General features: G+C 48.3%; 1 protein-coding gene across 1 annotated transcript in view; it reads right to left on the bottom strand.

Annotated features, from left to right (window-relative positions):
- Positions 1-21,236, bottom strand: part of EIF3I (eukaryotic translation initiation factor 3 subunit I) — a 35,207-nt gene extending 13,971 nt beyond the window's left edge. Inside the window, exons 1-4 of the mRNA XM_068111131.2 lie at positions 20,590-21,236; positions 6,353-6,445; positions 4,486-4,573; positions 1,426-1,491 (exon numbers count right to left, since the gene is read on the bottom strand). Coding sequence (XP_067967232.1) covers positions 1,426-1,491; positions 4,486-4,573; positions 6,353-6,445; positions 20,590-20,592 — 250 coding nt within the window. The 5' untranslated portion in view covers positions 20,593-21,236. The remainder of the gene's footprint in view (positions 1-1,425; positions 1,492-4,485; positions 4,574-6,352; positions 6,446-20,589) is intronic.
- Between the last annotated feature and the right edge of the window lie 2,841 nt (positions 21,237-24,077).

Raw genomic sequence — 24,077 nt, 5'->3', positions numbered from 1 at the left:
TTCAGCCCTCTGTTCTACAAGTACAGTGCATTCATTCAGAAAGTATTCAGACCCCTTCACTTTTTTCACATTTTGTTATGTTGCAGCCTTGTGCTGAAATCGTTTAAATTCATTTTTTCCCTCATCAATCTACACTCAATACCCCATAATGACAGAGAAAATGGGATTTTAGAAAGTTTTGCAAATTTATTAAAAAAAAAAACTGAAATATCACATTGACATAAGTATTCATAGCCTTTGCTATGACACTTGAAATTTAGCTCAGGTGCCTCCCATTTCTATTTATCATCTTTGAGATGTTTCTTCACCTTGATTGGAGTCCACCTGTGCTAAATTCAATTGATTTGACATGATTTGGAAAGGCACACACCTGTCTATATAAGGTCTCACAGCTGACAATACATGAATGAATGATCGTTTTAAGGCCATTTTCCCCGCTAGAGCGGGTGTTAGCCTTACGGGCCCCATGACAATCATGGTTCCCTGTTTGAGACAATGTTTTTATGGCCGGATGCCCTTCCTGACGCCAACCCTTAGTCGCCTCTTACGATGCGCAGGGATACGGTGTACCTATTCTAAATCGGGGTACACACCGTGAAGATGCATATCAGAGCAAAAACCAAGCCATGAGGTCGAAGGAACCTGCAGAGCTCAGAGACAGGATTGTGTCAAGGCACAGATCTGGGGAAGCCTACAAAAAATTTTCTGCTGCATTGAACGTTCCCAAGAGAACAGTGGCTTCCATAATTCTTAAATGGAAGAAGTTTGGAACAACCAGGACTCTTCCTAGAGCTGGCCGCCCGGCCAAACTGAGCAATTGGGGGAGAAGGGCCTTGGTAAGAGAGGTGACCAAGAACCTGATGGTCACTCTGGCTGAGCTCCAGAGATCCTGTGTGGAGATGGGAGAAACTTCCAGAAGGACAACCATCACTGCAACACTTCACCGATCTGGGCTTTATGGCAGAGTGGCCAGACGGAAGCCAAACAGTTCAATCTTGGTTTCATCAGACCACAGAATCTTGTTTCTCACAGTCTTGGAGTCCTTCAGGTGCTTTTTTGCAAACTCCAAGCAGGCTTACATGTGCATCAGCATAAGGCTGCAACATAACAAAATGTGAAAAAAGTGAAGGGGTCTGAATACTTTCTGAATGCACTGTACAAGGAAGTAAAGGTGAGCTTTTGTTTAATGCTCTATCAATAGAATGGATTCCACTTTGAACAAAGTCTTCCACCGACATGCGCATTCACAAATACACGAGAGCCTGGGGAAGGGTCTGGTGAAGAGTACAAACATCACGACAACCAAAAAGAAACCCTGAGGGGGTAGAGGGAGGTGGGCAAGTTTCCTTGCTCGTGGAATGAAGAATTGCTTCAATGTGAAAACCCAAACACTTCCCGGGACAAAAACAAGGTGCAATTCATTACCTGTTTCACAATCCCAAAGGCGGCACGTGTTGTCCGCTGCACCTGTTAGCACCTTCTTTGTGTCCCCTGTATGATTTTAAGTTTTTGCAAGTTATGGATGCACATCGGGAGGACTGTGAAAAGTGTCAACTTCAGCTATTTTAAAAAATATTAACATTCCAACAACGAATGCAGCATTTTGAGGGAGAAGAAGACAATGACAACTATTTTAGCATCAATCTGGCCTCCAAAGCCAGTCGCCGACTGGGCATCCTCCGTCGTGCGAAGTCCTTCCTTGGCACACCTGAACTCCTCACCACATACAAGGCTTTCATCCGCAGCTCTATGGAATACTGCTCTCCCCTCTGGTCTGGTGCTCCTGCCTCACACCTAGCCCGTCTTCACGCTGTTGAAACCAAAGCGTTCAGAATCATTGGAATCTCCCGCGATGAAGCTAACTCCAAGGGCCTTTCACTCACTCACCGCAGGCAGGTTGGTGGTCTTTCCGTCTTCTACCGACTCCTCTCTGGCCTTGCCCCCCCAGCCCTCTCTGGGCTCTGTCCCCCAAATATTCCTACAGGTCGCACAAGATCTGCCTGCAACCCTCTTATGGTTAAACTGCCAAAATCAAGACTTTGTGCTCACCTTCACTCCTTCATTCCTCTTTTCTCCCGCCTCTGGAACAAACTCCCTCACTCTCTTCAATCCCACTGCACCCTCCAGGTCTTTAAAACAGCTGTTCACCACCATCTCTTATCCTCCCCCATCCAAAACCTTGATATTTTCTACCCCCGCTAATTTCGGTCCCCTTGTGTTTTATACCTCTCCCCCCCGCCCTCCCCCTCCCACGCCTCCTGCCCCCAAGCCCTCTCCCTCCCACACTTCTCCCTGCTCTCAAATGTTGTGGTTGTGTGCTTCCCCTTCTCTCCCCATCTTGTCTTCCGCTCCCTCTTTTTGTGTGTTTTGTTTGTCTCGTTGATTTGTTTGTGAAATAAATGTTAGCTCTTTCACGAGCCTCGATTCAGTATACAAAAAAAAACAAAAAACAAAAACAAAAAAAAACCGAGTTTCCTGCTCAAGGGTTCATGCCACTTGGCCCGTTGTTACTGATCCGCATGAATGCAAATGCATCAGTTTAATTAACCTGCACATTGTCATCATCAGAAAATAACCACAAAGCAGGGAAATGGAAAAAGTGTACATTGCCAGTTATGAGCACCTTGATAATGATAATTTTGCCGAGTGCTTCGACTACAATAAATCCGCAAAATGTTATTGGAGCTTTTAAGTTGAATAACCCATTCCACATTTACAGAAGATTGAAAAGATGTTGATGGTGGCAGAGAAAATGGAGAAAGACTTGCCAACCTTTTATTCCCTGTCTCCATTTCTCCTTCCCATCCCCAGTTTCCTTTATGCCCTCTCACTCGCTTAGAATTCCTCCACCCACTCTGTCTTCCACTGTTACTCTTCTCGCATCTCTTTCATTTTCAGCCAATGAAAGCAACCAATGCCATTTGCTTATTGGACCAAACCATGCCGACTAGCTAATCGAACATGAGGGCCAAAAATCCAGAAAGCTAGCATGAACAAGAGGACGAGGACCATTTGGGGATGGGGTAAAAAATAGTTATCCGTCACCGAAGGTAAACGGAGGTTATGTTTTCACCCCTCTCTGTCTGTCTGCCTGTGAACAGGATATCTCAAAGTTATGGATGGATTCAAACAAAACTTGGACAGATTGAGTTTTTGAAAAGGATGAATTGACTCGGTTTAGGGGAAGATCCGAAACCAGATCCAAGCTTTTTTTTTTTTTTTTTTTTTTTAAGTGATTCTTCACCATTGAAAGATAGAGCCAAAACTATATATAATACAGTATAACATGATATTTTAAGAAGTTGACGGGTTACAAGCCTCATGACAAAACTTGGTGGATGAGTTGGATAGGTGACAAGAAGAAGTCGGTTGATTAGATCTTGGTTAAGGTCCAGATCTGGCCTATCAGTTGGATAGAAAATGGAAACTGTTCAGCCTAGCGAAGGTGTGCACTCCACCAAGTGCCGTTCTCGTTCAGGATATATATATATATATATATATATACACACAACAACAACATGCATTTTAAAGGCTATTTTCCCTGCTAGAGCGGAAAATATATATATATATCCACACCTACATCCTTCTAAAATATGGTTAACATCTAAAATCCTTGCATCCCTATCATTATAATGTCTAATCAGCTTTACAGAACTGGGTTGGATGTGCTGCTTTTTATGTATACTAAGTCAAAGCTCGTATAAGAGCTAACACATATAACAAAGAAAGCAGGAGACAAGAGGGGGTGAGAGAGGGAAGCACAACAACAGTAGGGAACAGCAGGGACATCAGGAGATCTGTGTGTGTGTGTGAGAGAGAAAGAGAGGGCTGGGGCAGGATAAACAGGATAAACAAGATAGACACTACAGGGACTTTCAGGAAAGAAAACAAGGCATTTGAAGGTGTGTTTGGGGTGAATTAACGGGGGTGGAAAACATCAAGGTTTTGGATGGGTGAAGATAAGAGATGGTGATGAACAGCTGTTTTGAAGATCTGGAGGGAGGAGAGGGATTGAAGAGAATGTGGGAGTTTGTTCCAGAGGTGGGAAAAAGAGGAATGAAAGAGTGAAGGTGAGCAGAGTCTTGATTTGGGCAGTTTCACCAGATGGTGGTTGCTGGCAGATCTTGTGCATCCTGCAGGATTATTGGGGGTGGGGGGACAGAGCACAGACAGAGCAGGGGGGAGCTAGGCCAGAGAGGAGTCTGTAGAAGACAGAAAGTCCACCAACCTGCCTGCAGTGAGAGAGAGAAAGGCCCTCAGAGTCAGCTTCATCGCGGGAGATTCCAATGATCCTAAAAGCCTTGCTATCATTAACTTTAATGAACATAACGATTGTTCGACCCCAAATACTCAACCTCGACATGCTCTATCATTGGATTGTTAAGAGCTTTGTTGTGCTTTCGGTAGCCAAAGGGATTACGACCCATCGCAACATGTCAAGCTCGTCAGGTGTACTTTTGCTGAAGCAAAAGCAAAGAAGGATACAATCAACATCAACACACCAAACGGCACCAGTGTGACCATTGTAGGAACCGAGCCTTTCACCATTGAGCGAGTACCAAACATTCACCACCTGTCAACAACACAAGGCATGGCACTAGAAAAAAAAACAACCTTTGAAATAAACAAAAATGTTATCAAACCAGGCATGTCCTCGTGGTTCAGAAGGATGACAAATTGGAGTACAATTGCATCTGTAGGCCTTCGTGTTTCGTTAAATGAGCAAAAGGTCATCGTGTGTCCATCCATCGAAGGCCATGTAGTAACAGGCACGCTTTGACACACTTGTGCGCAACATATAGATCACCATTGAGACAGATTGTTAATCATCGAGATAGCTACGTGCTTCATCAAGTGTCACCACGTACTTCAACCTGTCTCCTGCAAAAGGAGGCCCGTACAGCTTTTTGGCATTTGTCTTTCGTTCCTTATTGTGCTTAACCCAAGCTGTTCACATAGCCACGAATCGTGTTTAATCGTTCCATCTACAGCGCGTACTGACACTCCCAATCATGATGCAAACACGTTACAAGGTCTGTTTGAACCAGTTACAAGGAGCAGACATACAAACGCATGTGTAAATCTCAAAGATGGCAGTTAGCACAGAGGGTGGAGAAAAGTCAAGAATGAATAGGTGACTTTCGAAATGGCGTATTGATGCTAACAAGGCCTTCACGCATGCTCCGTGTGCGTGTTTTCAATGACAGTTCTGCTCATCCGGGCACTTTTTACTCGCCATTGCTGGCGTGAAATGTGCAAATCAAATAGTCTGAACAAATTTTCAGCATTTAAACGAAAAGTGGCGATTCGACAATGCTTCAGCATAATCATGTTCCTGAATGCAAATCAGACTCATGGAAATCGAGGAAATACGAGAAATATCCGTGGATGAGACCGAGGTGTTGAGTTCCTATAATTTCCTGTTAATACAAGTGAGTGGCCGCAGTGCACACGCATGCCCATCATTTCAGAAACAGATACAAAAATATAGTATAATTTATATTGTGGCCCCGTATCCAAACAAACAACATAGAATTTACCACAAGCTTCACAGCTCCTGTACCCCCTCCCAACCTCCCCACATGATGAATAGCAGTAAATAGTCCGTTTAACCTTATTCTGCACATTTACAAGACCCAGATATGTCCTTCCCATTGGTGTTCAGAAGCACCAAACCAAATAAACGGTCAATTCACTGGAAGCGATCCGTAGGGGGTTTGTGGAGCAGACATATATCCACTCGGGCCTTGCACTCGCCCACCCAGTCGTGAGTTCACGGTACTACGGGCAGCTGCTCGGTCAGTGAGCTACAAAAGCTACTTTTCCTTGGATTTCCGGCTTCTTTTAGAAGCAATCTGAACAATTTTAGGTGACCATCCTTACCTCGCACACACGATATGCTTTATGATGCCACAAACAACGTTGTTTCCAGGGATTTGTGTGCATTTCAACTAGCATTCTGAGGAGGATTACTTAATGATGAAAGTCGCGTATTAGTAACAGATTAGGAAAAATAAAATGCCACCTGCTGGCCAGCTAACGCCTACCATGCATGGCCCAATAATGTAATGGTTACGTTCTTAATGGAACCAGACATCAACAGAAAGACAGTCAGAGAAACCACAGACAGACTCGTACAAACATGCAAAATAGTGGCATTCAAATTGGTGAGAAATTTCCAACGAAGATCCTGTTGAAATTGCTGCGCACAAAATAGTTGGCATCAAAATTGTGGAGCACCGCCTGTATTGATCCGTTGAATAGTAATGCCATATATCCAAACTGGAGTGTGCATGCATCTATGTTATCCGGCCAGCCAAACAAAACATGCAGCGTATAAAGAAAAGCAAACCTGATCCTTGGCACAAGAGAAAAGTAGGTCTCCATCTCTGTTGTACTTTATCTGGGTGATGGATCGCTCGTGCCCTTGCAGCAAAATCGGTTTCTGTCCAGAAAGATAAACACAAATCGATGGCCTTTCAAAATACAAATGTTAACCACCTAATTCAAAACAAATATTAAAATAAAAAGGTGAAATTAAAATGGTCCTCATGATACACAACTTAAGTGATTAACATTTAAAAAGACCGACACTGTACAGGCAAAATAAATTGAACAAGAGTTCGTAGAACACTTTACACCACACAGTCTTGAGAAACAAGGACATGGGCAGGTTCTGCGAGCGGCAAATTTGATTGGTCGAGATGATGTAAAATTCCGTAATATTTTGTCCAAGCACTGCTAACCAAAAGGTTTTTGAAAGTGCTAAAAAGGAAATTTGTGTTCTACAGTGTTCAATTACAGTATATAATGCAAATGAAAAAAGAAAGAGCAATTGAAGATTCCAGACCCTTTCAAGGACACGTTTTAGTGTTTTTTAAGGCTTTTGTGTAAAAACAAATATGGCGGCCTAACCACATGACCGATGACGTCATTATTATTTTTTTCTCGCCCAATTTATCCCTAGATGACGCTCAATAAATTTCATATTGATAGGATGAAGTTTTGTACTTGTCGAATTATGACATCATAATGGAGGCACCTATGACATCATCATTAACATGTTATTCCCCATGGAGAGTTCTTTATAATGAACCAGGTCTCAATTTTTTCCATGCAGCGCTTTCGGAGATATAAAGGTGCAAAGTTTTTTGGGTTTTTCCAAGATGGCGCCCATACCACGTGACCTATGATGTCAATTTCCATTAAAAAAATTATACAGGAGACGGTGCACCTCTGGTGAAAATTTCCTGTCAATCGGACCAAGGGTTGCAGAGAAAATATATCTATGCTGCACGGACAAACAGACAGACGGACTCAAATGCAATACCCTCTCCTCTGGCGTTGGTAATAAAATAAAGATTTTAAAAGTTGTAGAAAAAAAAATTCAGAAGTTTATCACCATTGATGCAACATCTTTTACACCACCTTATTTAACACATTACATTAGTTATTGCTGCTTGTTGTTTGTGTCCTTTGTGACATCCTTAAAAACATCAAGTTTCCACTTTGGGATGATTTTCAATTTTGTTTAACTGTCAGACAATGAATGAATGAATGAATGAATGATCGTTTTAAGGCCATTTTTCCCCACTAGTGCGGGGGTTAGCCTTGCGGGCCCCATGACAATCATGGTTCCCTGTTTGAGGCAATGTTTTTATGGCCGGATGCCCTTCCTGACGCCAACCCTTGGTCACGCTCTTACGATGCGCAGAGATACAGTGTGCCTATTCTGGATCGGGGTACACACCGGGATCATTCATCCCAGCATGCTGGTACTCAATTTGCCGACCTCGGAAGGATGACAGGCCGAATCAACCCCCCGACGTTAATTCAGCGATCGACCGGGATTCGAACCCAGGATCCAAGGATCCCAAGCCGGTACCCTAACCGCTAAGCCAACGCCAGACAGACAGAGTAAAAATATTATCTCGATCCTTTCCGCACGTGCTCGATTGGGAATAATTCAGAGTCCAAGTACTGTTAAACTACAGGTTTTTTTTCCGGTTAATGTTCAAAATATAACGTTCAATTGAAATAAAGTTGTTCCTCGATCATAAACTTACATTTGTAGACAGACAGCCGCACCCTCAGCCAATAATGCTACCCCGCAGCCTTGTGTTGCATACGGACGGAGAAGTTCAGGTAAGAGGGCTTAAATTGTAAAATCACCTCATTGACAATGTCGGCCGATAAGGTAATAATGTTACAGCGATTGAGAAAGCACAAGTTTACCACCGCAAGAAACAAGGTGAGGAGACCTGCATTGCCGGCATTACAGATTTTGCTCTGAAGAAGGGGTAATGCCCTCCAACGGAGCCAACCATAAATTAGTCAGCATAACAGATGGGATTTTGAGCAGTTTCCACGCTATTGAAAGTGCCAGTGTTTATAATTGTAAGGCTCGAAGCGTTTTTAGCACAGTGGCTCCAACCCATCGGTGGTCCGCCTTTTTAACGGCAATTTAAAGCAGAGTGCCAGGCCTGGAGCGGTTATGCTGCGTGGGCAAGATGGCAAAACAGCGTGCTAAATAAACCGAGATTTAGGATCGAGCTCTCATACGAATAAGATCTGTGTTTAGTACACAACGTTCCCTCACCATGATGCCATCAATCTCATCCTCGTTCTCGTTCTCATTTTCACTTTCACTTTCCCAATGCGTGCAGTCAGCAGGAAGCACTTCTAGAATTCTGAGATGTTAATGATTGCTACTTGGAGTTAGAGCAAAGTGAATGGACATCCACATTATATCAAAACACCAAGAAAAATAATCCCAGAGATTTATTGCTCGTGTGGCGCTGGCACGATGAGTGGCTTGATACTATCTGGCTTCGATATTCCATTTTCTTTACATATTAGACTGGCAGGATAGTCTGGAGGTAGTATGCACACTGGCCTCCAGGCCATCCAGCCCGAGTTTGTATCTCGCCCGGCCCAGGTATAAACCCCGGCGTTTCCAAAGCCGGACGATTCATCAAAGGGTGTCACATCTGCTTGCATTAGTTGGTGGACATTAACGATCCCATGGTGTCCATCCCAAGGAGTAGGCGAGTTTCGAATATAGGAGTAGGTGTCCATCCCAATAATAGTATAGAGGAAAAGTTCGACAAAGGTCAGGTGTTGATAGATCCTTAACCATTGTGATCATCGCATTAAACATCGTGGTATGTATTCATGGTGTAAAAATAAATGATTAAATGGAAATATTAATCCGTTACAAGGCCTCATTTACTGGAAGTGGATGAGATCAGTCCTGAATAACTTGTCATGGAGAAATGAAAACGGGAGTGAAGAAAATCCATGTAAAGCACTCAGGAGTGAAAATAATATAAAAAGTCAGGAGACGACGATGGTTCACAAGCGAGTATTCAATAACAAAGGACGGACTATAACCGAAACAGGCCCGGACTGGGGGTCGGGGGCCCACATGGCAGGTGTCGGGCCCCGACATGCGGTGTACATGCCTATTTACAAAGGGCCCCAATGCGCTGCGTGCGCAGGCCTTTAAGAGCCAGCTGTACGTAATTGTGTGTGGTGCTGGCCTGGAAATGTCAAAACGAAGGTTACTGACCTTGAAATGAGATAGAAAATAATGTATAATCAGTTATGAGGTTAGTTAGCTACACAATACCGAAAATTCGGTTTGATTCCGACAACTTTGAAAATTTGACCTTTGTGACTTTCAAAGGTCGAAGATTCTGAAATTTGTTGAAAACTTGTATTTCATGATGTATGTGATAATATAAGATCATGTACGACATTTCACCCTATCAGGAAGCGAACAATGTTATAAAACCATCAAAAATCGACTTTTCTAAATTTAGTGACCTCGTGACCTTGACGCGAAAATGAAAAATCGAGCTCCGCGGGGCTAGACACATGACATTGGCCTAACCAAATACCGAAACCCCTGTCAGATTCCACCAACTCCCTCAGAGAAGATGTAGCTTGAACTCAATTACCCCCTAAAAAGACATCTTTTTCGGGCGTCGCTCCACCCACAATGGCGCAATACGCCCACTCTAGGGAGGACATAACTAGATCATGATATCAACCTCCCACACAAGTTTCATCAAGATCGGATGATATCATCGGGTAGTTATGCTGCGGACAGACAGACACACACCCATGACGAATATAGTGGTCACTCTGTTTGATAACTCGTGAACCAATAAATGACCAAATGAATACCAATGATAAACATTTTTAGTTATTCGAATGCATTGCCTTCTATTAGACACAGCGTACAAGTACAGTACTGTATACACGAGTGACGTCTACAATTTGAGGGACATGAAAAACATTTACAATACAAAGATAAAGATAAAGACATGAGAAACAACACAGCACGACTTCCCTCCCTCCCTCCCCCCCCCCCACCCCCACCTCCCCCACACTATAGAAAGGGAAACATATGAAAATCTGTTAACTAAATTGTTACCAAAAAATTTCTTCACCAATATGTTTGTAAAGGTGTGTAATAACATGTGTTAAAATGTTGAAGGTCAACTCCCGTGGGAAACCCAGAAAAAAAGCTGTTGAATTCGGGTACCGAAAAATTATTTTCGAGAATTTTTATTTTTTTTAATCGGCCCTTAAGTAACTTATGAGGGGTCAAATAAGGGTTTTTCATGATTCCGAGTTGATTGTTAACATTTATATTTCACCACAGACACTCCTTTGTGGAAAAATAATTTGTAAATATATCTCATTTTCTACTTTGCAGGACATAGAGTCTAGCAATATGGATGAAGACGTTACTCCACCTGTGCTCAATTGCTTCATCTGTGCACGCTCGGATACACCAGCTGAAAGGCTCATACAGGCAACTCCAAAGGGATACTCAACTTTATTGAAACAAGCAAAAACTGTCGAAAATGTTACTGTTGTGTAACGTATGAAGGAGGCTCAAAAGGAAGGAAAACTGAGGTACCACCAGAAGTGTAAAAATGATCTGTACAACAACTTTGTTGCAACCACCAAGAAGTCAGCTCAAGCATCAAAGGCAGAGAAAGAGTCATCAAAGTTGAAGAGAAGACGCACTACTGGTGAGTTCAGTTCATCAACTGGCTGCAGTTCTAGAAGATCACAGTCAGTTGACCTCCTGTATAAGGATGTATGCATTCTTTGCAACCAACCAGCCCAGCTCTACAAAAATAATCCAGCACAAGCGAGAAAGTAATACAGAGTGCCAGATAATTTGACTGCAGATACACTGAAGGCAAGCTTGCTGAAGACAGCACGGAGTCGCGGGGATGACTGGGGCACTGAAGTCACTGGACGCCTGGAAGGGATCAACGACTTGGTAGCAGAAGAAACACTGTACCATTTGCGATGCAAACTTATGTTTGCGAGAGGTGACAGTTTGTCCAAGACTGATGAGGAAGGAAAAAGGAAGAGAGGACAGAGGAGTATTGATGAGGAGCGAGAGGCAGTTTTTATTGAATTCTGCGAATGGTTAGACTCAGAATTAGAGCATGGGGTAATGAACATGGACCAAGTCCATGAAAAGCTGCAGGAGTTTGATCAGTCACCAGAGAAGAGCCTTTCTTATTCAAAGCATTGGCTTAAGATAAAACTTCTAGAGAAATACGAAGACACCTTGTATTTCACAACACAGGAAAGAAGGGCAGATGTACTCTGTCTCAAAGATGGCACCGACAATATTCTGCGAGGGCATCATGCTAATCTTGACCATGGAGATGAGAAGACTCAGATCATAAAGACGGCACTCAAGTTCATATCCAATGATATTGCCTTGATTGATTTAGGTCCAAAGTCATACCCCACCACACACAGTATGACTGACATCGATAGTCAGCTGACACTTGTTCCTGCAAGCCTTCAGATGTTCTTGAGACCGATTGTCAAGACAGACGAAAGAGTTGCCGTTTGGGGGCAGAATTTTATTAAGGCCTGTCGACCTCGGTCTGGAGTATTGCCACACCAAATGGGGCTTGCCATACAACTTGATCATAGATTTGGGTCAAAATGGATGCTCAACAAGTTCCACCGGCTGGGATACACTGAGTCTTACACGGAGACACAAAACTACAAATACTGCTTCCTTAATAGTAGGAGTGGAGATGATGTTCCAGATACTTCTGGCACTCTTGACACCATTGTGGAGGAAACCGATGAACAGATCAATGATGAGGTTGCGGTTGATGCTGCGCTTGAGGATCAATCAGTGATGACAGCCAAAGTGCCAGCCAGTGAAAGTGAATTGTCAAGTAATGATCAGGTGGTCTTTATGGAGGTTGGGGAAACAAACAATGCAGTCACTCAGTTTGTTGGAGACAATATAGATTTAAACATTGTCTCTATTCACGGAAACACTCCCTTTCACTCAATGGGTTGGATCGAAGTCACCTCTCCGGCACCACCTTTGCCAGATCCACAGACAACAGCAGCTTTCGCCCGGGTGAAGTTGAAGGCACTCGACAAAGCTAAGATCCTGAGAGGAACTGAAGTAAAGATTATTCCATTTACGAACAGGAAACAGATAGGAACGAACGCGATCATGTTTCTCCCCCTCGCTGAGCTTTCCTCCTCCCTGGCTCATGATCAGCCACTCCTCACTCCAGGTGACACACTCTGGGCAGTGGCAGGAGTGATCAAACCAGAGACTCTACCTCCAACAGAGGGTGCAGCTGCACAACATTCACTCCGTGCCTACCTGCAGACCCGGGACTGGATCCTTCTACAGAGCATGTCTCTGAACCCCAGTGACTATGGATGGACAATAGGTGTGCATGGGTATGAGCCAGTTCCAACACTGGACCCCACGGCTCCTGAGGAGCTATTGCAGTTCACGAGCTGTAATTGTCATGGAGATTGCAGCAACCGGCGATGCAGCTGCAAGAAGAATGGGGTCACGTGCATCTCGGCCTGTGGAGTTTGTAATGGCATTACATGCAGAAACTGCAGTCATGATGTTGTTGAGTCTGAAGAAGACACAGACAATGACTGTTGAAACTTCTGACATTGTGAATGAGAAATAACTCTTGAGTATTATATATTGTTGCGAATATGGAATTTGGCCTCCATATCCGCTTGTAAATATTCCCCTATTTCTCCAATACTCCCCAACTTTCCCCAATCCCCCATTCCCTAGTCCCATTGCATGTAAATAACACTCAGTAGAGCCGACCTTCCCCTTATTCCCCCATTAAATGTCGTGCCCAGGTCCACCGCACCACACGTAGACAACTTTCGGACATCTTGCTAGTTATTCTTAATCTATGTCAGTTAAGGCCTCGTTTCCATTAATTATGACTCTTCGTTGCACCAGAATGTGATTATATGGCACCAGTAGTGAGTTTAGGACCTTTCCCATACCTCCTCCCATCTTCTTCCCCGTCTACAACAACAGAGGGGCACGGCGCTGCGCGGGGGGGAGTGTGCGTCCTCCCACCGGCTCGGTTCGCCGCCATCGACAATGCGCTCCAGACGATGCGCTCCAGACCATGCGCTCCACGGGGTTACCACGAAGGGGCTCCTTGTCAGCTCCTCGTCAAGGGCGGAGCCTGGTAAACCCCCCGCACGCACCCAATGAGAAGCAACGTGCCGATTCCACGAGGCGGAGCTAACGAGCCGAGGGCGTGTCACTCCCCGCCGGATATACGCGGCCCCGCGCCGGATGTGACGTCAGATGCGCCCCCAGCTTGAGACGAAAAGACGCCACTTCGAGCGCTGTGCAACCTTCCGCATCTCTGGACCGGACCGGGTCGATCCTGCCCTGAGCCCAGGAGGACCTGGAGCCATCGACAACCGCTTTCCTGCCATCAACCCCCGTGTGAGTCAGCCTTGTCCCGTTTGCCTGTCGTCTGTTGGGGAATAATATAAGATTGTGTCTAAGTGCTTGTCTTTCTATGTTGTACCTCTCGTCCCTGTAATCTGACCTTCCGCACGAATATAATCTCCTCCGGAGGTCTTGAGAACCGTATCCCTGGTGTCTGTCATTATAATCCAGCCGTGTGTCTTCTTTTTCCTTATTGAGCCAGCGTGGCGCGGCTTCGTCAACGTTCGAGTACAATCGGGTAATTTGTGCGGACACGACGGCCATTCCGCTCGGCCCACCTTAACATCAAAGTCGTGTCTGTAACAATATGTATGTGAAATAAAAGCTACTTTGTGTGCAAATGTAAAAGTGAAAATATAAATGTTAACAATCAACTCAGAATCATGAAAAACCCTTATTTGACCCCTCATAAGTTACTTAAGGGCCGATTAAAAAAAATAAAAATTCTCGAAAATAATTTTTCGGTACCCAAATTCAACAGCTTTTTTTCTGGGTTTCCCACGGGAGTTGAACTTCAACATTTTAACACATGTTATTACACACCTTTACAACCATATTGGTGAAGAAATGTTTTGGTAACAATTTAGTTAACAGATTTGTGAAATATCTCATAAAATGCCCTTACTACTAACACTACCCACTTCTCTCCCACACCGACACCAACACTACCCACTCCTCTCCCACACCGACACCAACACTACCCCCTCCTCTCCCACCCCGACAGCAACACTACCCACTCCTCTCCCACACCGACAACACTACCCACTCCTCTTCCACACCGACACCAACACGACCCACTCCTCTCCCACACCAACACTACCCACTCCTCTCCCACACCAACACTACCCACTCCTCTCCCACACCAACACTACCCACTCCTCTCCCACACCAACACTACCCACTCCTCTCCCACACCAACACTACCCACTCCTCTCCCACACCAACACAACCCACTCCTCTCCCACACCGACACCAACACTACCCACTCCTCTCCCACACCAACACTACCCACTCCTCTCCCACACCGACACCAACATGAAACCAACACGACCAACTACACCCCGAGCCCACTCCTAAAGCAACACTACACCCCCAGCCCACTCCCAAAGCAACACTACACCCGAGCCCACTCCCAAAGGAACACAACACCCCGAGCCCACTCCCAAAGCAACACTACACCCCGAGCCCACTCCCAAAGCAACACTACACCCCGAGCCCACTCCCAAAGCAACACGACACCCCCCAGCCCACTCCCAAAGCAACACTACACCCCAAACCCACTCCCAAAGCAACACAACACCCCCAGCCCACTCCCAAAGCAACACTACACCCCCAGCCCATTTCCAAAGCAACACTACACCCCCAGCCCACTCCCAAAGCAACACTACACCCGAGCCCACTCCCAAAGGAACACAACACCCCGAGCCCACTCCCAAAGCAACACTACACCCCGAGCCCACTCCCAAAGCAACACTACACCCCGAGCCCACTCCCAAAGCAACACTACACCCCGAGCCCACTCCCAAAGCAACACGACACCCCCCAGCCCACTCCCAAAGCAACACTACACCCCAAACCCACTCCCAAAGCAACACAACACCCCCAGCCCACTCCCAAAGCAACACTACACCCCCAGCCCATTTCCAAAGCAACACTACACCCCGAGCCCACTCCCAAAGCAACACTACACCCCCAGCCCATTTCCAAAGCAACACTACACCCCCAGCCCACTTCCAAAGCAACAAGACACCTCCCCCCCCCCCCCCCCTGGGACGGAATTACTCCACCCCCACAAGTAACACTATCAGTATTACTCCCACACCTCGGTCAAAGGAGTCTACTTCCCCCTTCGGAAAATCAATAACCACCCCATGCCTTGGACCAATACTACCACTCCCCCCCCCCCCTCCTCAGACCAGCACTACTACTCCACCACCTACTCCTCCTCCTCCTCCTCAGACCAGTACTACCCCTCCTCCTCTTCTTCTTCTTCTTCCTCTTCAGACCAGCACTACCAGCACTCTACCCCTTCTCCTTCTCCTCCTCCTCCTCCTCCTCAGACCAGCACTACCAGCACTCTAGCCCTTCTTCTCCTCCTCCTCCTCCTCCTCCTCCTCCTACCAGCACTCTACCCTTTCCCCTCCTCCTCCTCAGACCAGCACTACCAGCACTCTTCCCCTTGTCCTCCTCCTCCTCCTCCTCCTCCTCCTCCTCCTCCGACCAGCACTGTACCCCTTCTCCTCCTCCTCCTCCTCCTCCTCCTCCAGACCAGCACTACCAGCACTCTACCCCTTCTCCTCCTCCTCCTCAGACCAGCAATACCAGCACTCTACCCCTTCTCCTCCTCAGACCAGCACTACCAGCACTCTACCCCTTCTCCTCCTCCTCCTCCTCCTCCTCCTCCTCCTCAGACCAGCAGTCTACCCCTTCTACTCCTACTCCTCCTCCTCCTCCCAGCACTATCACCACTACCACTTCCTCGAACCAGCACTACCACCACTACCACGGACCAGCACTACCACCACTACCCACTCCTCTCCCACACCGACACTACCCACTCCTCTCCCACACTGACACCAACACTACCCACTCCTCTCCCACCCCGACACCAACACCAACACCACCCACTCCTCCTCCTCTCCCAGACCGACACCAACACTACCCACTCCTCTCCCACACCGACACCAACACTACCCACTCCTCTCCCACACCGACACCAACACTACCCACTCCTCTCCCACACCGACACCAACACTACCCCCTCTCCCACCCAGACAGCAACACTACCCACTCCTCTCCCACACCGACACTACCCACTCCTCTCCCACACCGACACCAACACGACCCACTCCTCTCCCACACCAACACTACCCACTCCTCTCCCACACCAACACGACCCACTCCTCTCCCACACCAACACTACCCACTCCTCTCCCACACCAACACTACCCACTCCTCTCCCACACCGACACCAACACTACCCACTCCTCTCCCACACCGACACCAACACTACCCACTCCTCTCCCACACCGACACCAACACTACCCACTCCTCTCCCACACCGACACCAACACTACCCACTCCTCTCCCACACCCACACCAACACTACCCACTCCTCTCCCACACCAACACTACCCACTCCTCTCCCACACCAACACTACCCACTCCTCTCCCACACCGACACCAACACGACCAACTACACCCCGAGCCCACTCCCAAAGCAACACTACACCCCCAGCCCACTCCCAAAGCAACACGACACCCGAGCCCACTCCCAAAGGAACACTACACCCCAAGCCCACTCCCAAAGCAACACTACACCCCGAGCCCACTCCCAAAGTCAACACTACACCCGAGCCCACTCCCAAAGGAACACTACACCCCGAGCCCACTCCCAAAGCAACACTACACCCCGAGCCCACTCCCAAAGCAACACTACACCCCGAGCCCACTCCCAAAGCAACACTACACTCCCAGCCCACTCCCAAAGCAACACTAAACCCCAAACCCACTCCCAAAGCAACACTACACCCCCAGCCCACTCCCAAAGCAACACTACACCCCCAGCCCACTCCCAAAGCAACACTACACCCCCAGCCCACTCCCAAAGCAACACTACACCCCCAGCCCACTTCCAAAGCAACACTACACCCCCAGCCCACTTCCAAAGCAACATGACACCTCCCCCTCCCCCTCCCCCCCCCCCCCCGGGGCCGGAATTACTCCACCCCCACAAGTAACAGTATTACTCCCACACCTCGGTCAAAGGAGTCTACTTCCCCCTTCGGAAAATCAATAACCACCCCATGCCTTGGACCAATACTACCACTCCCCCCCCCCCCTCCTCAGACCAGCACTACTACTCCAACACCTACTCCTCCTCCTCCTCAGACCAGCACTACTACCACTCCTCTTCTTCTTCTTCCTCTTCAGACCAGCACTACACCCCTTCTCCTCCTTCTCCTCCTCCTCCTCCTACTCAGACCAGCACTCAACCCCTTCTCCCCCTCCTCCTCCTCCTCCTCCTCAGACCAGCACTACCAGCACTCTAGCCCTTCTCCTCCTCCTCCTCCTCAGACCAGCACTACCAGCACTCTACCCCTTCGCCTCCTCCTCCTCAGACCAGCACTACCAGCACTCTTCCCCTTCTCCTCCTCAGACCAGCACTGTACCCCTTCTCCTCCTCCTCAGACCAGCACTACCAGCACTCTACCCCTTCTCCTCCTCCTCCTTCTCCTCAGACCAGCAATACCAGCACACTACCCCTTCTCCTCCTCAGACCAGCACGACCAGCACTCTACCCCTTCTACTCCTCCTCCTCCTCCCAGCACTATCACCACTACCACTTCCTCGAACCAGCACTACCACCTCCTCGGACCAGCACTACCACCTCCTCGGACCAGCACTACCACCACTACCCACTCCTCTCCCACACCGACACCAACACTACCCACTCCTCTCCCACACTGACACCAACACTACCCACTCCTCTCCCACCCCGACACCAACACTACCCACTCCTCTCCCACACCGACACCAACACTACCCACTCCTCTCCCACACCGACACCAACACTACCCACTCCTCTCCCACACCGACACCAACACTACCCACTCCTCTCCCACACCGACACCAACACTACCCACTCTCCCACACCGACACCAACACTACCCACTCTCCCACACCGACACCAACACTACCCACTCTCCCACACCGACACCAACATTACCCACTCCTCTCCCACGCGGACACCAACACCACCCACTACACCCCGAGCCCACTCCCAAAGCAACACTACACCCCAAGCCCACTCCCAAAGCAACACTACACCCACAGCCCACTCCCAAAGCAACACTACACCCCCAGCCCACTCCCAAAGCAACACTACACCCCCAGCCCACTCCCAAAGCAACACCACACCCCCAGCCCACTCCCAAAGCAACACTACACCCCCAGCCCACTCCCAAAGCAACTACACCCTCAGCCCACTTCCAAAGCAACATGACACCTCTCCCCCCCCCCCCCGGGACGGAATTACTCCACCCTCACAAGTAACACTATTAGTATTACTCCCACACCTCAGTCAAAGGAGTCTACTTCCCCCTTCGGAAAATCAATAACCACCCCATGCCTTGGACCAATACTACCACTCCCCCCCCCCCCCCCTCCTCAGACCAGCACTTCTACTCCAACACCACCTCCTCCTCCTCCTCCTCCTCCTCAGACCAGCACTACTACAACTCCTCCTCCTCCTTTTCTTCCTCCTCCTCCTCCTCTTCCTCTTCAGACCAGCACCCTACCCCTTCTCCACCTCCTTCTCCTTCTCCTCCTCAGACCAGCACTACTAGCACTCTACCCCTTCTCCTCCTCCTCAGACCAGCATTACCAGCACTCTACCCCTTCTCCTTCTCAGACCAGCACTACCAGCACTCTACCCCTTATCCTCCTCCTCAGACCAGCACTACCAGCACTCTACCCCTTCTCCTCCTCCTCAGACCAGCACTACTAGCACTCTACCCCTTCTCCTCCTCCTCCTCAGACCAGCACTACCAGCACTCTACCCCTTCTCCTCCTCCTCAGACCAGCACTACACCCCTTCTACTCCTCCTCCTCCCAGCACTATCACCACTACCACTTACTCGGACCAGCACTACCACCACTTCCTCGGACCAGCACTACCACCACTACCCTCCTCCTCTTCCTCTTCCTCAGAACAGCACTACTACTACCCACTCCCCACCTCCTCCTCCGACCAGCACTATCACCACTACCCTCCTCCTCTTCCTCGGAACATCACTTCTACTACCCACTCCCAACCTCCTCCTCCGACCAGCACTATCACCACTACCCTCCTTCTCCTCCTCCTCTTCTTCTTCCTCGGAACAGCACTACTACTACCCACTCCCCACCTCCTCCTCAGACCAGTACTATCACTCTAGTGCAGACCAGCACTATCACCACTACCCTCCTCCTCTTCTTCTTCTTCTTCCTCGGAACAGCACTACTACTACCCACTCCCCACCTCCACCTCAGACCAGCACTATCACCACTACCCTCCTCCTCCTCCTCCCCTTCCTCTTCCTCGGAACAGCACTAGTACTACCCACTCCCCACCTCCGACCAGCACTATCACCACTACCCTCCTCCTCCTCCTCCGATAAGCACTATCACCACTACCCTCCTCGTCCTCTTCCTCGGAACAGCACTAGTACTACCCACTACCCTCCTCCTCCTCAGATAAGCACTATCACCACTACCCTCCTCCTCCTCCTCTTCCTCGGAACAGCACTAGTACTACCCACTCCCCACCTCCGACCAGCACTATCACCACTACCCTCCTCCTCCTCCTCCTCCGATAAGCACCATCACCACTACCCTCCTCCTCCTCCTCCTCAGACCAGCACTATCACCACTACCCTCCTCCTCCTCCTCAGATAAGCACTATCACCACCACTACCCTCCTCCTCCTCAGATAAGCACCATCACCACTACCCTCCTCCTCCTCCTCAGACCAGCACTATCACCACTACCCTCCTCCTCCTCCTCAGATAAGCACTATCACCACTATCCTCCTCCTCCTCTGAACAGCAGCACTACTACTACACACTCCCCACCTCCTCCTCGGCCCAGCACTAACCTAGGTAGGCCTAGAGTTTTAACCCCGGTTTAGCATTAACGACAACTGGGGAAAAAAAAAACAGTATTATCTACACTGATATACAGAAGTACAATTAAGATACCTATTTCATAACACGTATCATTCTTTAACTTTAAGCCAAACTAACCATGGTAAGGATGATATCGGACTTCGGAGGGAGCGGAAATTCAATACCACGCGTGAGGAAAACCCGGAACCGGAATTCCTCTGCTTCCTCTTCTTCCTCTTCTTATTTGGTGTTTTGCGGCGTTTTCAGAGCCACGAGGCTCTATACATGCCACGCGCCTGAACATCACAGTATTGCATTTTTAAAAATTAGATTGAAAAGGAGGCCTATGAGATATCGAAAGAACTATATAGGTCTCCCACACGCTTTCACAAAGTTTATGACCGCCTCGCACAAACGAGGATGCTTCTGGTTTAAATGACCAAAAATGACGGGCAGGTCTACAGGGGCGGATCCAGGAATCTCCAGACGGGGAGGGGAGGGGATGCATGAAACTATAGCGCTGGGGGGGGGGGGGATGAAGGGGGGTCTGGGGGTCCTCCCCAAACAATTTTTAAAAATTGATCGTCAGAAACGGCATTTCGTGCATTCTTGGAAGTTTCTGCAGTTCCTTGTGTTCTTCTTTAGTCCAACAGTTCAACAGATTCGCGATGACTAATACTAATAGTCAAATAGAGGAACTGGGGAAACGACTTGCCCAGCTGTTCCTTCAACAGCTGTTCCTTCCTGTTGATGAATTTTGTAGGTGTGTGTGTGTGTGTGTGTGTGTGTGTGTGTGTGTGTGTGTGTGTGTGTGTGTGTGTAGGTGTGTGTGTGTGTCTGTGTGTAGGTGTGTGTGTGTGTGTGTAGGTGTCTGTGTGTAGGTGTGTAGGTGTGTGTGTGTGTGTGTGTGTGTGTGTAGGTGTGTGTGTGTGTGTGTGTGTGTAGGTGTTTGTGTGTGTGTGTGTGTGTGTGTGTGTGTGCGTGCGTGCGTGCGTGCGTGTGTGTGTGTGTGTCTGTGTGTAGGTGTGTGTGTGTGTGTGTGTGTGTGTGTGTGTGTGTAGGTGTGTGTGTGTGTAGGTGTGTGTGTAGGTGTGTGTGTGTGTTGTGCATGCATGTGGCATGTTTTTTGTGTAGGTTTCTGATACACACACACTGGAGGTTTCTGATATGGACTTTCTGATTTGTGTAGTTCTCACGAAATGATTGTTATGATCTCCTGAGTTAATTAGGGTAATTAACTTCAAAGAATCCAGAAGAATTCCCATGTTTCTAAACGCACGCCATGTTAAGGTGTATAGAGCAGCTTAATAGGTCCTTCCTGTAATGGCATTACATCAGGTGCGTGGAACCGGAAGTGCTTGCTCGCGTTTTGGAGTATGAAGGTAGAGTTCCGGCCAAGGGGGCAGGCGGTGTGTGTCCGGGGTCGTCGACATGAACCTCATTCCGGGTGCTGCAATAAATGATTGTTCTCTTTGACGTCGCCTCGTGATCTGTTCTACATCAGACCTTTACATGGTGGCAGCGGTGGGACATTTGGGTCCACAACAAGCTTGTGCATTGTATGAAATTCAGCGATGCAGTCAAATTGTTGTGGGTGTGCATCCATAAGATCCTTCACACTGTTGTAAACCAGTGGTTGGTTACTGTTCACTGAACAATGCAACCTAACAACGTGTAGATTCTCACACGATGGAAGGCCCAGAACTGCAGAACCACGAACATCCACAACAAAAAAAACGTGTGCTGGTCCACGGTGATCCCTTGCGACTGCAGGCCACGTCTACAGGGCCAAAACACTTGATGTGGGTTCCATTGTACACAGTTAAGACAATCTCTGCTGTCTGAAGAGAGCCAATGTAGGGTTCATAATTTGAATTCAACATTTCAGGAAACATGTGTCGAAAAGTGCGAATGGGCAACGTGTTTCCTTGTGCACCTGTGTCCACCTTCAGCTTAAGATAATGAATACCCGGCCTGTTGCATCGATTGACATGAAGTGTTGTGTAAACCTCATTACGTTGACCAGGTGTATCAAGGAAACATACTGTGTATATACTGAATACTGAAGGACACTGTGGCCTGGTTTAACGTTAACAAGGACATTGATCGGCTAGTGGAATGCTGTCCTACCTGCCAACGACACCAGAAATCTCAGCTACCTGAACCACTACAGCAACATGACATTCCGCTCAGACCATGGAGCATAGTCGGATGTGACCTGTTCCTTTTTGATGCAGCTCAGTGGCTTGTCATCGCAGTTATTATTCCAATTTCCTATTGTTCGCAAAGTGCCCGAGTCTGCTCCCAGTCGCACGATTATGGCGACCTTGGGACAGATTTTTTCTGAGTTCGGAATTCCTGATACGTTTATGAGTGATAATGGTCCTCATTTCTCCAGCGCAGAATTTCGTTCATTTGCTGGGAAATGGAATTTTGACCACGTCACTTCATCCCCAACATATCCAAAATCTAATGGATTCATTGAGCGCCAAGTCGAGAGAGTGAAATCCATCCTCCGCAAATCAAAAAGTGCGGGAAACGATTTTCATCTGGCACTGCTAGCTTGGCGGTCCACCCGGGTGTGCTACAGCTTGGCAAGTCCTGCTCAACTGCTAATGGGCAGAAAAATGAAATCGCTGGTACCAACCAGAATCACCAACGTGCACGACGATGACAACCTCATCCATGAGGAGCTGGAGAGGCGCCGCTACTTACAAAAGCTCCACCACGATAGGCATGCTCGGACACACGAAATGTCGGGCCTATACCCTGGACAGCGAGTTCGCGTTGAGAACCACAACACCCATTGTTGGGAGCCGGCCACGGTTCTCTCCTCAGAACCACAACACCCATTGTTGGGAGACGGCCACGGTTCTCTCCTCAGAACCACAACGCCCATTGTTGGGAGCCGCCACGGTTCTCGGCATGTGTGAAGAGCCACGGTCATATTTGCTCGCATCACCAAATGGTCAAACACTCCGACGCAACCGAATTCACATGCAGGAGCTCCCGGCGTGTGATGCGGTGCCCCATCAATCTTCGGGCCAAAACAAGAGTTCTGAAGCCACAGTGAGTGGGAACAGCGAACCAACTGCAAGGTCTGGTAATGAACCTGTGAATCATGACTGTGACGTCACTCGTGCTACCAGAGATGCTACCAGTGATGGTTCACCAATCTCCCCAGCGTTCTGCCAGTTTTAGTCACATGTTGCCTCCGTCACAGAATCTGACAAATGTCATACGAGGTCTGGCCGAGCTGTGACAGCGCCATGCCGTCTTGATCTATAAAACACTTTCGTTATCTGATGTTTGCATTCATACACTTTGGTTATCTCGTGTTAACTGCTCTGGGTTACTGGTGTGGTGTTGTAATGATGTAATTGTAGCGGTTACCGCTGGGTGTACACAATCGCCTTGCACCTGCCAGGACGCGGCCAGGGCGCAATCGCCATGCCGGGCTCGTCCGGACGGGCCCAGACGCGCCTCTCCCGGGCATGCCCGAACTCGCTGTTCCTGGGCTCGCCCGAACCTCCCGGGCACGCCCGGTCTCGTCTTTCCCGGGCATGCCCGCTCTTGCCTTTCCAGGGCTCGCCCAGAACGCCCGGGCATGCCCGCTCTCGCCTTTC

This window comes from Myxine glutinosa, chromosome 3, assembly GCF_964187855.1.
Source record: "Myxine glutinosa chromosome 3, kmMyxGlut1.1, whole genome shotgun sequence".
Taxonomy (NCBI): Eukaryota; Metazoa; Chordata; class Myxini; order Myxiniformes; family Myxinidae; genus Myxine; species Myxine glutinosa.
The sequence above is the reverse complement of the archived record's forward strand: the minus strand, read 5'-3'. Positions and strand labels throughout refer to the sequence as shown.